Here is a 13,094-nt window from a genome sequence, read left to right on the forward strand (position 1 = left end):
GGTTTTAATGAAGTCCCAAAAGTGTTATTAAATCTCATTGATTCAATAATATAATTGACTCTTTATTCATAATTGCGTAAGTAAAAATTAATGTATTTCAGCCGTTGATGCATGTGAATACGTACATTGTGAGATGATTCATTGTTCTTTATTCTCGCACCAAACTCATGCCCCACGCATGGTTATTGCATGGATAAGGTCCAACTTAATTAACACAAGTTACAACTTAATTAACACAAGTTACAAGGAAAAAGACTAAACTAAGTTCGATCCTAATGATATAGAATTGAAGACAAAGGGAATCTTTCACTTTCATATTGTATTTTTGGTTTTGCATTGCTAATTATTTGCTAGTGCGAGGGTCGTAATTGGAGTACTGAATTGAATTCTAACAAAAGTTATAATACGACCAAGGAGCTCAAGTACTGCCTTTGAATGGCTCTAACTTTGATTGGTAATCCAATTATATGAGGGATGAAAATCACCTTGTGTCCGATTGTGTAATGTAATAGAACTCGTGGCTCAAGCAGTCAAAAACATGTACTCTTACATCGGAAATCATATTCCCTCAACCAATGTGAATATACCCCTCTATCAAAATAATCCGTACAGTTATTATTATTATTATTATTATTTTAAGTATAAGCGATAGTCTAAATTCACATATACAACTAAGATATCATGAGAGTTTAAACTTGAATTCTCTTATTTATAAATTAAGGCCCATTTCCATTGTATTAGACCCGTTAACTCTGTACAGTTATCTTAGATTATGAAGATACCTCCAACATTTAACGGTATTCTGTTGTTTATTTTGTTTGTGGGAGATTTTTGGTCTCCCTCACCACTAAAGATAGAACCTTTTATTGCAATAAAATAATTTGTTGCTGCGTGAGATGTAATTTACGAGGTCAACGACTACGCCAAACTGCAAACTTATCGTTGTTGTACCTTTGTGACATATGGCATTGGCATTGTTTGACAAAGACAGAATTGCCGAACTGTTGACTTATTTATCATTTATCAATTTGATTTCAGATTCAAGTAGAACTAAATTTGAATATGATGTGTGTTTCAGATAAGATATTTACCACGTGAAATACACAACTAATTAAAAACACACATAAAACATATCTCAATCTAGAAAGTCTGGTTACAAGATCAAGATTTTATTTTTTATTTTTATATCATATATATGTATAGCTTTGCAGGTTATAAATCTCATGGCCTGATATTTATGATTTTCCCATATTGAATGTAAAGATGCAGAAAACTTCCATGAGGAACAAGAACAAAAGAAAGAACAGAACATGAGGAACTGAACTAACTGAAATAACTGATGGGGAAGAACAAAAGCACCTATTGATGACATTGAATAGTGTACATTATAACACAAAATTATATGACACCAATCCAACAAAAGGAAGACAGCAACATTATTATTGTTTCACCACAACATCCTTAAAAAAAAAAAGTGCTTCCCTCATTCCTTCCCTAATACCCTAAAAAAGAAGCAAGAACTTAAAATGTGTACAGACAGCTACCATCGTCACTCCTAGCAGTTGGGTCAAAGTTTTCTGCAGTTCGATCAGTACAACCTTCAGGAACTGGAACATTGACTTGTTGGGCTGCTTTGCCTGCACTAAAACAACCAAATAAGCTATAGTAAATTTTCTGTTTTTGTTTTTTGTGAAGCCTAAATACAAATTCATTTTATGACTTTTCTAAATTAAGCTGGTGCAAACCTCCCCACAGGCCTCTTACAAGATCAAGGGATCTAACCGTAGAAAGATCCTGTATCAATAGCATCTGAGTTGGCATCACCAAGAGCAGCCTCGCTCAAGTACTTATCAGCCAATTGGACTCTCTTTACATTCTCTTGCTCTTGGACAAGCATGCTTCCATACTCAAGCAGCTTCTCGATTGTCATCTTAGGCTGCTCGAAAGTCGGGGGCCCTTCCTTTGAGTTCACAAGCCTCTTCCCAATGCCGTCAACCCCAACCCCTGTAACCCACTTCCTCACTTCATCGTCATAGACTCGGGCCCTCAGTGCACCAAAGAAATCTGCAAAACCATGACACAGAACCAAATATAATCATTGTATGCAATTTCTTATAACATAACATGTCAGACTGTCCCATAAGAAAAGAGAAGGGGACTAAAACTTACCAATGGATTGGCCAGGGAAGGTGTCAACAAGCTTGACAATGTCTTGCTCAGCAACATTGTCACTCCTGAAGATCCCAAGGCAGACACCAATACGATCTTCGCGGGTAGGCGCCCAGTAGAACTTCTCCATACGGCCGTCACGGATGAGAGGAGCATACAATGTTGAGAAATCGTTACCGGTGACAATGATGGGGACACGGGGGTTATCCTCCTTGTTGTACATACCGGGGAGCTGGACATTTGTTGGGTTATCAGCAATGTTCATGAGGGTGGCATTCACCATTTGGTTGTTCACAGTGTACTGTGTGGTTCCACCAAGCCGACCAGCTCCTGCATCAAGATCGTTGATGAAGAGTGCGCACATTTTGCCCTTCCTGATTATGTCAGCTGCTTCACGGTACCTTTGCCTGATCAGCTTCGCGGGTTCTCCTGCATTTCCACTTTCCAATTCTCCGGCACTCATCATGATGGGGCTGAAAAAATTATCATCGTTAAAGGCTAGTTTCAGTAAGAAGCAGAACATACCCTGACTAAGTGACCATAAACTAGTAACATAGAATCTTAATTAATTAATTAATTTATGTTACAAAGGAGCTTAAGGCCTAGGAAAAAGAAAAGCGGGAGTCGAACTCTGGCCTCGAGTGTGAGGTGAAATACTAGCTACTTGCAAGCGACTCATAGAAAAATCATAGATTTCAGTCTCACCCAAAAATAAAAGTTAAGGAAATTCCTCTAGTGAGACATGCAATGAGAACAGACCAGAACAGAACAGAACATGTATGGAAAGCATGCAATTGGACTGACCTGATTCCCATCTTGGCAAAGACAAGCTCACACTGGAAAGATTTACCCTGACCTTTGCCTCCCCAGATACCAAGGATGAGAGGAACCTGAAAACAAAATCAAGAGATGATTTTTAAGTTGATTAGCTGCAATATAATTATGGAAGAAACTCAAAATTAATAATATAGTGAATTAGAGCAGTATGAGCATAATACTTTGATGTTAGGCAGGGTCATGAAGTTCTTGGTGATGTGGACAACAAGCTTGTCCATAAAAGCAGGAGCAATGTAAAACCCATCCATGTTGTTGTCCAAGTTGTACCTAAATTAAGCACAGGCTCTCATTAACAAAGTACTATTAACAATTAATCTTTGATAATTAAAGAACTAATTGTGATCATATTTGAACTTACTGGCGAAGCCCGGTACTGATGTATTCATAAGAACTCATGACGGCGAAGTGAGTTCCAGAATCTTGGGGTGCTTGGAAGAGAGAGTCGACCATGCCCTTTCCTCTTGTGATGTCTTGTTGGTCATCTGAGGTGTCAAAGGCAAGGCCTTTCCATTTGTCCTTGTTGGTCTGCTTTTCTTCTTCCACCTCTGCTACAATCCTGAAGCTCCCGGATGAAACCTTGGAGTTGGTGAATCTTGTGTTCACTTTCTTCAAGCTGCTGCCCAAGAAGGTTGAGCTTGGAACTGAAGCGCTGCTGCTAGAGCCATTTAGGCTCAGCTGCATGCATTAAAAGTGCAACCATTGTTAATTATGAATTTATGATCACCTTCCAAATAAACAAACCCATGTTTAATTCTTTCCCTTAGTTAATTATTAAAATTTGAACCATTATGCATCATATTAAATCTTTCATAAATGTGTCGTCTAAATTTAGAGTATGACAATATATAGGCAATATGCTCGCAACATGAGCCTAAGTCTAAGGAGAGAACATTATTCTACGAATCTAATTAAAACATATGTGCCATGCAGACACATGTTAGTATTTTTTTAGCTTCCTTTTAACTGGTACTAAGTTTGCATACACACTAATAAGTGATGGCATAAACAAAGTGGGAACGACATAGTACCGGTGCCCTGTTGACTGCTCCAATGGTTGAGACAGCAGTAGCCATTGATCTCCGGAGTGGGGGGATTGGACGGTTGTGATCTAATGTGGGGTGAAAGAGAGGAGAGGCACTGGCACTGCCCTTTTTGCCTGCAAGCAAAGTATGGAAAGTGGTGTTTTGAGCGGAAAAGAAATGAGAACTGGTTTGGACTTATAGTACTTGCTTTGAGTGTACAGAAATTGGTATCCTGAGGATTGGGTTCTTTGAATGGTTTGAGACCATAGAATCAAGATTGCCTTCCTGCCACGTGGCAAACAGAGAGTGCATGGAACTCCGTGCTTTGTTGGTCCTTGAGGTTAGTGTTCAAGCTCTCTTCTTCTCCACAAAAACTTAGGTAAAGTAGTCACCACAGAATTTGAGAATTGAAGAAGACCCATGTCTATTATTGTGTTATTTTTTGTTTTTTTGCAAGGAAGATGCATCGGAGATGGAAATTGACAGAATTTGAGATGAGGTGAATAAAATGTTTGTGACTAGCAACAATTTCCATGTCTATTTATTTTTAAATTCTTTTGGTTTTGTACAAAAATTTGAGCAAAATGTTTGCGCTATGGTAGAGAGGTCCCACATGCATTTGATCATATCAGATCAGAGTAGTGCTAGGGGACGAACTTCAATCAATTTTCAACAAGAATTCTATAGTGAGGGCCTTATATATGGCCCTTAGGTGAGACCCTATCTCATAACCGTTGGATGAAATTGGTTATCCTAATCCAACGGTTAAGAGGTAGGACCTCACCTAAGGGCCTTATTTGTCCCTCACTATAGAATGACTCCAATTTTCAATGTAAAGGAGAATATGCAAAATCAATCGAGTCCAAGGCCCAAATTCGGAGCATACTGGGCTACCCTTTCACATTTCAAAACACTTTAGCCTTGGCCCAAGATATCTACATACTTACAATCTGCCAAGTGTTCGGCCATGATTTATTCTATAGTGAGGGCCTCATCTAAGGGCCTTATAAGGTCCTCACACCCTCACTATAGAATTCTACGTTTAGCCAAACCTAAATCCCATGAAGGTATATGGCATTATTGATTAAAGTTGACTTCTGCCCAGAATAACTTATCAACATGACACAACACAACACGGGTCACACAACACAACTCGATTGCATCAGTCGAACTCTTGTGTAGTTTCATTCTAATTTTAGTTAGTCCTATATGTCTCATTTGGTGAATTAGCTTGAATAATATTGGATTGGACTTTAAGTATTGGACATGATTGACTAGTTAGGACTTGGGTTTTGAGTCTTGTCCAATCGAGACTCATGTCTCAGCTAAGGACAGTTTGGCCTAATTACTTTGGACGCTAACCAAGTGGATGAGTCTAGTCCACAATCTTTATTAATACACCGAACTAAATGAAGTTACTTTTTTTTTTCCACCGAAGTTAGGAAGGGGGATGTGAGTTTTCTCACACACACACTATCAAGGTGTCATTAGGGTTTGAATCTGAGACCACTGGTCGGCAAATCAAGACCCCTTTTCACTAAGTTAGACTAGTTGACAACTAGTTCAAGTAACTTAGAATAATCTTATATTGATTTCAACAACAAAGAAACCAAGAACAAGAAAAGAGTTCAATGCATGACATCTTTGGGTGGCAAGCCATACAACATCTAACATGATGAGGGAAAATGATAGACGTGCACAATTTGTTCTCCGGTTTGTGAAGTTATTCACTACTATTCTCTCTTTTTGTCCATACGACAGACAATACAATTTGGGAAAGTCTCAATGGCATTGGTAATATACCACAATGGTCGACACCCAAAGAAAAGTAGAAACAATTGCAATTTCACCACTGTCATTTCTTATCTTGTCCTGCTGCTGAATATGGAGGACAAGATAAGAAAGAAAGCATAGCAAAATTGGCATATATATATATGCTTCCATTGATTCTTTTAACTTTGGGCTTTTCTTTCTTATGATTAAATTCTCAAACTCCCAGAAATCAGGGGTGTCCTGTTCAGCAAGAAATCAGTAACTTGGGGACATGATTGCAATTTTAGATGGTAATTAAAATGTGATTAATTACTTGAGTTGATGACAGCTCAAGTTTTTTCCAAGAAAAACTGGAAAAGGACTCACGTGCATACAGCCTTATCTATAGCCAGAAAGCATGGGGCATTAGGCACATAAGCACAAACAAAGACCAATGTGAGAGCTAAGCTAAGAGCAAAGCTAGGCATTGCAGGTGGTAAAAATGCATAATTGATCCATGATAGAGAAAGACACTTTCATCTTTTAAGCATCTGCAGATGGATAAAAATGCATAATTAAACCATGATAGAGAAAGACACTTTCATCGTTAAACTCGAAATCCGAAAATATCCGACCCCACCACCCCCCCCCCCTAACATTCCTTTCTCATGCATCTACTTCACTTAAAGCCAAAGTTCTCACAGTTGTGAAATGACTTAAAGTAGAAGTTCATTTTACTGCAAATGGCATTTTGTCTCCCTAACTCTCTCTCTTCCATTAGCCCAAGTATGCTTTTTAAGTCCTAGAGCCCTGAAGCATGCATATAGGCTTAAGGCAGCAGTAGAAGTTTAAGCAATTACAACTCTTTCCAGATAAGCTACTGGTTAATCTCCTGTTTCTTGGGCTTTGGGGGCATTGGCAGCTTGCTGTTTCAGAGCTTTTTGTGGTGTTCCAAAGACAAGAACAGTCCTCTTAGCACCGACTCTTAATTAAGTGGCCAACAGCCAACCTGATAATGTAGAATTAAAATATGGACATGGAGACTTAAGGCATGCATTATGGATTAAAAATAAGCTTAATAATGGAGAATTGGTAACATACAGACAAACAGACGCCATGAGTCACAGGCCATATATCCAATCCCTAAGCTATGAAGCTAGCTTTAATAAGACAATGTGAAAATTTAGTCTCATTTGTTAAGAAAAAGAAAGTATGACATAGCCGAAATCCACCAACCCATCATTTGATTTTGACTCAAGGTATATAATAACTTGCTACATGTTTCTCATAAGCTCCTCATGCACTGGCTCGTCGACTTGTCGAAGAGCTGCCCTAGTAAGTGGAGATAGAGGAGAATTCTATGGCCTGCTATACCAGAGTAGTTCAATTCAATATTTGTAGCCCTTACAATTTGACTAAGCTAATTTGTTGATTTATTTAATGGTGTGCTTATTAATCTGTAATCGAAATTAAAATAAGGGGTTGGACTCCAATTACAGATTACTCATGTGTTTACTTTACATCAAGGAAAGAAGATGTACGTAGGGCTCACACAAAATCATGAATCCTGAGTTTGGAGGAATTGGACTCTTGGATGGGTGGGAGGTGGTATTATGACTCCTAGAGAACAAACCCATCAGGAATTCATATCTTTCTACCTATTGTATCCTCACCAACCCTGATTCCAAATAGTTTAGTAAACAAATTCAAAGAAATCCGGATTCTAACTCCTCCTCAATTCAATTCCGCCTCACCCGATTACAGATTAGTAAACATGCCAAGTTGAGTTGGGTTATTGATGCAGGAGCATAGGGGGTGGATCAAGACATATATTACCATTTAATTTGTTATTTCATGAGATATTGTTATTTTATTATTCAGGTAGTTTTAGGATATCTTTTATTATTTATGTGTGATTTTATAATTAATTAGTTTACTTTTGGACCAAGTAGCCTTGGTGCCCAAGTCTTGTAAAACCTATAAATAAGGCTAATGTAATAGTTGGAGGGGTTTTTGTTGATGATTATTGAAATAGTTTATTTTTGGCATGAATTTGCTATGATATATGTGAGTTTGCACTAGCCCGAGAATTCGGTGTTCATGTATGTTGTTGGTGATCTATGTTTGGACCCCGATCCCCATCAGTTATGCTCATACATAAACCAGATTAATTGATATGTATCCAAAAGCCATAATCAGCAAAGTTAGAGCATCTCCAACCGACCATTTAAATGACAGGTGGCATGACAAACAGTAACAATTGAAGTTGCTTGGAGATCCAACCGAGTTGTCATTGCTGACATGGAAAAGAAGGCTGGAGCAAAGACGTCAAAATTGACGCCAACATATTGAGGCGTTATTTCCTTGTTTTGAATTTTTAATTTCCATTGGCCCCACTTAGTTCTAATTACTATTACTGTTTGTTGTCTTTGATTGGTGCCATTGGATTTTTTTTTATTCTTTTGGTCCCACCAGCTTTTAGTGTTTTTTTAAATCCATTGAAAAATAATATAAAATAATAGTATTTTTTTTTAACATTTCGGGTGGAGTATAGAGTTCTACAACATGTCAAATAGCCACGTCAGCCATTAAATTCAAATTAAGTATTTTGTATTTGACATCTCCATTCAAGATGCTCTAATCAGTCAGCGTGGTGTACATTAATTCTAATCAAGTCTAAAAAGTGAAATACCCTCTCTCATACTTTCTCTCATTAGTGTTCCCTTGGGCAAGATATACTTTTTATTTATATCAGAAATAAAGTGAGATAAGGCATTCCATATATGAGAAAGAAAAGTATAGCCATTGTACTTGCCTCCACTAGATATTCAAGCATAATATGTACTAATTAAAGCAATGATCTCTCATTTTTAGAGCCCAACTTATGAGGATAATGATTAGGTCTTCCATCAAATACTCTCATTCTTCAAGATTCTTTAAGAATGAAGACCTTTAGAGGCATTAATCAATCGGGTTTGTGATTGATGATGCACCCCATAAAGGAGACCCAAAAGACAATACTTTTCATAAAGTGAGAATGTCCTCTGTACAAAACAAAAGGAATACTTCTAACCCTTTTAAGTGAAGGCTATAAAGACTAAATCTGAACTTCGGATATGAACCAGTCATCAAATTATAGTACCACCTGAAGAAAATCCTAGACACAGAGATTAGTACTAAAAGCTTAGGACTATGACAGGATTGGGCTCTTCATGTGGAGCATGCAAGTTCCTGAGGAGAAAATGCACAGGTGAATGTGTGTTTGTTCCTTACTTCTGCTATGACCAAGCTGCAGACCATTTTGCAGCAGTGCACAAGGTGTTTGGTGCAAGCAATGTGTCCAAGCTGCTGTTACACTTACCGGTACAAAATCGAAGTGATGCTGCTATCACCATGTCTTATGAAGCACTAGCTCGAATGCGCGACCCTGTGTATGGATGTTTCTCACAAATCTTTGCACTCCAACAACAGGTTCCCATGCTGCTAATCACTCCAGCTTCTCACTTATACCTGTCATACCAAATTTCATGCACCATTTATCGTTTGATCTTACCTTGCAGGTCGCCTACTTACAAGAGGAGATCGAAACTCTCGGGAACCAAATGGTTAATTTTGCAACTGGCCATTCAAGTAACTCATTCAGTGAGCTACAAGTATTTTCACAACATGATGCTGTTGAGACACAATATCTTCAGAGTCAATTACCAGAACCGCTACTACTTCCCGTTATGGAAAATGCAACTGCCAACCAGGGATTTAACAGTCAGATGGATATACAGATGCCTCCTTTGCATGAATGGGAAGAATTAAACCTATTTGGTGATCAGTCTGTGCCTGACCCTTTAGAGAGATTTCTTGAAAGTCCCCGAGAGAACTTGGGACATAATCCATGGTTGAATGAGACTGCCAACACCAGGAACTATAATAAAGGTTCTAGTTGGGATTTATATTAGCTTTCAAAAGAAAAAGCAGGAGCTAATCCAATGTCAGAAATCCATATGTCTAGGAGAGGACAAATTTTGTACTGGCCTAGAAGCCATGATTTTGCAATCTGGTCAAATGGCCAAAGTTTGTGAGTCTTTTCCTTCTTTTGGTTTTCTTCATCCGCTCAGCTTGTCAAAGTTGTTGGATTTGGTAGTTTTTCTGTGAATATGCTCCTTCTATATCAGGTAAGCATCCTTCTATTTATGGTATATATCTTGCCTTTTTTGTGTTTTTTTGGTTCCGCAATTATTCGTAGATTGTATTTCAACAAAACCCTTTTCCTGGATCATATTAGACATGAACCCTTTATTCTGCTTTATACTACAAGAGAACGCCAACCTTTGTGGTCATTTCTGAGTGTTTGATTAACGCTGCGTTTGATAATGCTCATTGCTCATGATGACAGTGTTAAAAGTGCTTTTAAATAACTAAAAGCACTTTTTAAAATAATAATAGTAGTAATAATAATAATAATAATGTTTGACTAGTACAGATCAAAAGTGTTGTAATAAGCACCGAGTATTACTAGATGTGGGCGTTGAAGCCACCAGCCGTGGCAGCCACACGGTGGTCAGGAGAGCCCCAAGCGCATCTTTAAGGGTGATATTAAATCCAACAGGTAGAAAAATAAGCTGAGACTCACTCCAACCAAAATGTTAAATCCTATTTGGAATAACATCTCTCTCTTGCTGTTATTTTATTATTATTTTTTAATTAATGACCTTGTGATTGTTGTAAACTAATAAATAATATGTAATAAAATAATATTTTAACTTGACATATCGGGTGGATGTAACCTTCATTCCACATTAACTTTACACAGTTTTACACTCCACTTGATATGTCAAATTAAATTATTATTTTATTATATTTTGGTGTTGATTTATTTTTAATTAAAAAGAAAATAAATAATAAAATATTCATTTGACATCTTGCTTTTGGAATGTCAAAAATAACATCTCAACCTCCAACCTTCATTCCACATTAGCTTTGACATATCGGTTGGAGTGATGTGAGATGTTATTTTTAGCCATTAAATATCGATGTGGCACTTTTGACATATCGGTTGGAGATGCTCTAAAACTCTATTGTATATCAAATTACCACATAAGTTATCAAATTCAAATTTAATGTTTGATATATGATAATTTTCAAAGTTTTTCTTAATGGAAAGGCAGGCATAAACCATGCATTCTTTTTTGTCTTTAATTTTTTTTAAATCCAAATATACCATACATTCTATGTTCTTTGTTTTCTGAAATTTCCTTTCTCATTAGGGTTTTCTTTTTCTTTTTTCTCTTTGAAGGATAGACTTTGTTAATTTACTACTTTGACGTTGATAATTTTTTTTACTTATACAAACGATATTCTACTCTAAACCAATCTAAACTAGAGAAATGATGATTCGAATTCAGGTGCATAGTGGGAAGCACATCCATTCTAGCCAACATGGCTATGCTGATGTCGATGATTTGTAAGATTGAGCCTTTCTTTTTCTTTTTCTTTTTCTTTTGGTCAAAGAGATTGAGCCTTTCTTATCCCCTTTCTTTTTCTTTTTTTTTTTGGTCAAAGAGATTGAGCCCTTCTTATCCCCCTTCATTAATGAAGGGGGGCAATATAAATCTTATCCCCCTTCATTTATATTGCTTCTCTTTCATCCGTGGAACTTTTTTATCGCAGTAAAAAACATTCCTAGGCCTGCAATGGGACCTAATCTATATGGACCAAGTCTACTTAAGACACGCAGAAAGACTGGGCTGTATAAGACGAAAGATCAGAATGAGAATACTATTGTTCTTGTTCTTATCCCACATAAACTGGCTAGCCCAAACTGGTCCAACTTCGCTTCACTTCTAGAAGCTAATGGCCAGGGACCCAGCCCTGTTTGGACACAAAAGTCTTGGCCGAGTATATCAACTCATAAACAATAGAAAAGTTGGCAAGACCCCCTATTTTTTTTTGGTAAGAAGACGAGAATTTCTAGAATTTATATCAACTCATAAACAATAGAGAAGTTGGCAAGAACCAGAAGCTTAAGATCATTCAAGTTGCTTGGCAGAAAAGAAATGGACACCAATTTAAAGCAATTTGTGCAACTATCAGACTTGAATCAGACAATGGTTTTATCTGTTTTTTTCCTGTAGACTTTACTCAATCAAATCAAACCAACTATTCCAAATGGTCACACAAACCTAACAACATATATGAGGAAAATGGAACATCGTTGTCTTGATGCAAAAAGGTTGGAAGATAATGGCAAATAGTTCAAGGTTTTCATTCAATGAAGTAGTTTGAAACTCTCTTTCACAACAACTCATCAATCATGTTCTTACACTTTGATTTATTTTTCATCATCTCAAGTTCCGTCAATTAAATTCATGCCAATCAGTGAAAGAACAATAACATCTTGGGTAGCAGAAGTCAAAAGACTTCCAACCAAACATTTAAAGATAATAAATAACCACTTCTTGGCCTATCTGTAACTTTTCAATATCAGTTACCAACTTGGAAAACCAAACCATCCTTGACCAAACTTGAGGGGGAAAAAAACCCTCAAAATTCAATGTCACTCTTCCATAATAATGCAAACTATTTCTGTAAATGATATCATGCATATGACAAATCTAATAAATTTCCCGAGTCTTTTCTTTCCATTTTTTTTCTTTGCCAACTTCTATATAAGCATTACAAGGTTTGAACTTGATTAGAAAAGTAAAATCTAATCTCTCACTTTTAACAAATGATTTAGATTTCCTGGAAGAAGAAAAAAAATTATAATTAAAATGGCACATATGTAATTAAAATGCATATCAATCCAAGGTTTGAACATAAGTTAGTAATTATTTGTATGCTTACATATGAGGGGAAATTAATTCCAATTAACTACTTGATGACCTAAAAGAATGAAGTCTTCAGCAATTTCTTCACAACTTGTTCAAAGTTAAATAAGTGTGAAAGAAAGGAGAGTACCAACAATAAAAGGTCTAAATCTACACTCAACACATATCCATCTAAAAAATTTGCATATCCAAGTTTCTTGTTACTCTTCAACAACTTGACAATTGCTGTGAAAAAATTAAAAAAAAAAGGAAAGGGAAAAACATGAACTTACGCTCAAGATATTTGAACACTAAGAATCTGTGATCTCTAAATCTCCATCACAGCTAAAGTGTCTCAGTGCTCAACATTGGTCAAAAAGCCACTAGTTAAATGCAATTAATTGACAGACCATTGGTTCCCTCTTGCTTAATTCTAGAAGACAGGAGATATTGCCGCCATCTTTTGCTTCCAATAAGAAGCAAGACAAAGTATGTTTAATTAGAGAATAAT

The 13,094-nt window shown here is 36.8% G+C and overlaps 2 protein-coding genes across 7 annotated transcripts; one reads left to right on the forward strand and one right to left on the reverse strand.

The window, feature by feature from the left end:
- Positions 1 to 1,311: 1,311 nt before the first annotated feature.
- On the reverse strand, positions 1,312 to 4,204 carry RCA (rubisco activase). Of its 6 annotated transcripts, none has more exons than XM_021958097.2 (7): positions 4,035 to 4,204; positions 3,365 to 3,681; positions 3,168 to 3,273; positions 2,974 to 3,059; positions 2,170 to 2,642; positions 1,783 to 2,064; positions 1,312 to 1,642 (listed from the first exon to the last, which is right to left on the reverse strand). In XM_021958097.2, the coding sequence occupies exons 1-7, from the start codon at positions 4,077 to 4,079 to the stop codon at positions 1,503 to 1,505; spliced, it is 1,449 nt and encodes a 482-aa protein (XP_021813789.1). In that variant the 5' UTR covers positions 4,080 to 4,204; the 3' UTR covers positions 1,312 to 1,502. The 6 variants fall into 6 exon arrangements, with proteins under 6 accessions (XP_021813789.1, XP_021813790.1, XP_021813794.1 ...); XM_021958098.2 differs by having other exon boundaries at positions 1,312 to 1,637; positions 4,035 to 4,196; XM_021958102.2 differs by having other exon boundaries at positions 1,490 to 1,637; positions 1,765 to 2,064; positions 4,035 to 4,195.
- A 4,729-nt stretch (positions 4,205 to 8,933) lies between these two features.
- On the forward strand, positions 8,934 to 9,961 carry LOC110756746 (LOB domain-containing protein 33-like). The gene is made up of 2 exons (XM_021958213.2): positions 8,934 to 9,251; positions 9,341 to 9,961. Exons 1-2 carry the CDS (start codon positions 8,973 to 8,975, stop codon positions 9,731 to 9,733), a joined length of 672 nt encoding a protein of 223 aa, XP_021813905.1. The 5' UTR covers positions 8,934 to 8,972; the 3' UTR covers positions 9,734 to 9,961.
- Positions 9,962 to 13,094: the final 3,133 nt, after the last annotated feature.

This window comes from Prunus avium, chromosome 2 (assembly GCF_965620075.1).
Source record: "Prunus avium chromosome 2, drPruAviu1.hap1.1, whole genome shotgun sequence".
In the NCBI taxonomy this organism is placed as follows: Eukaryota; Viridiplantae; Streptophyta; class Magnoliopsida; order Rosales; family Rosaceae; genus Prunus; species Prunus avium.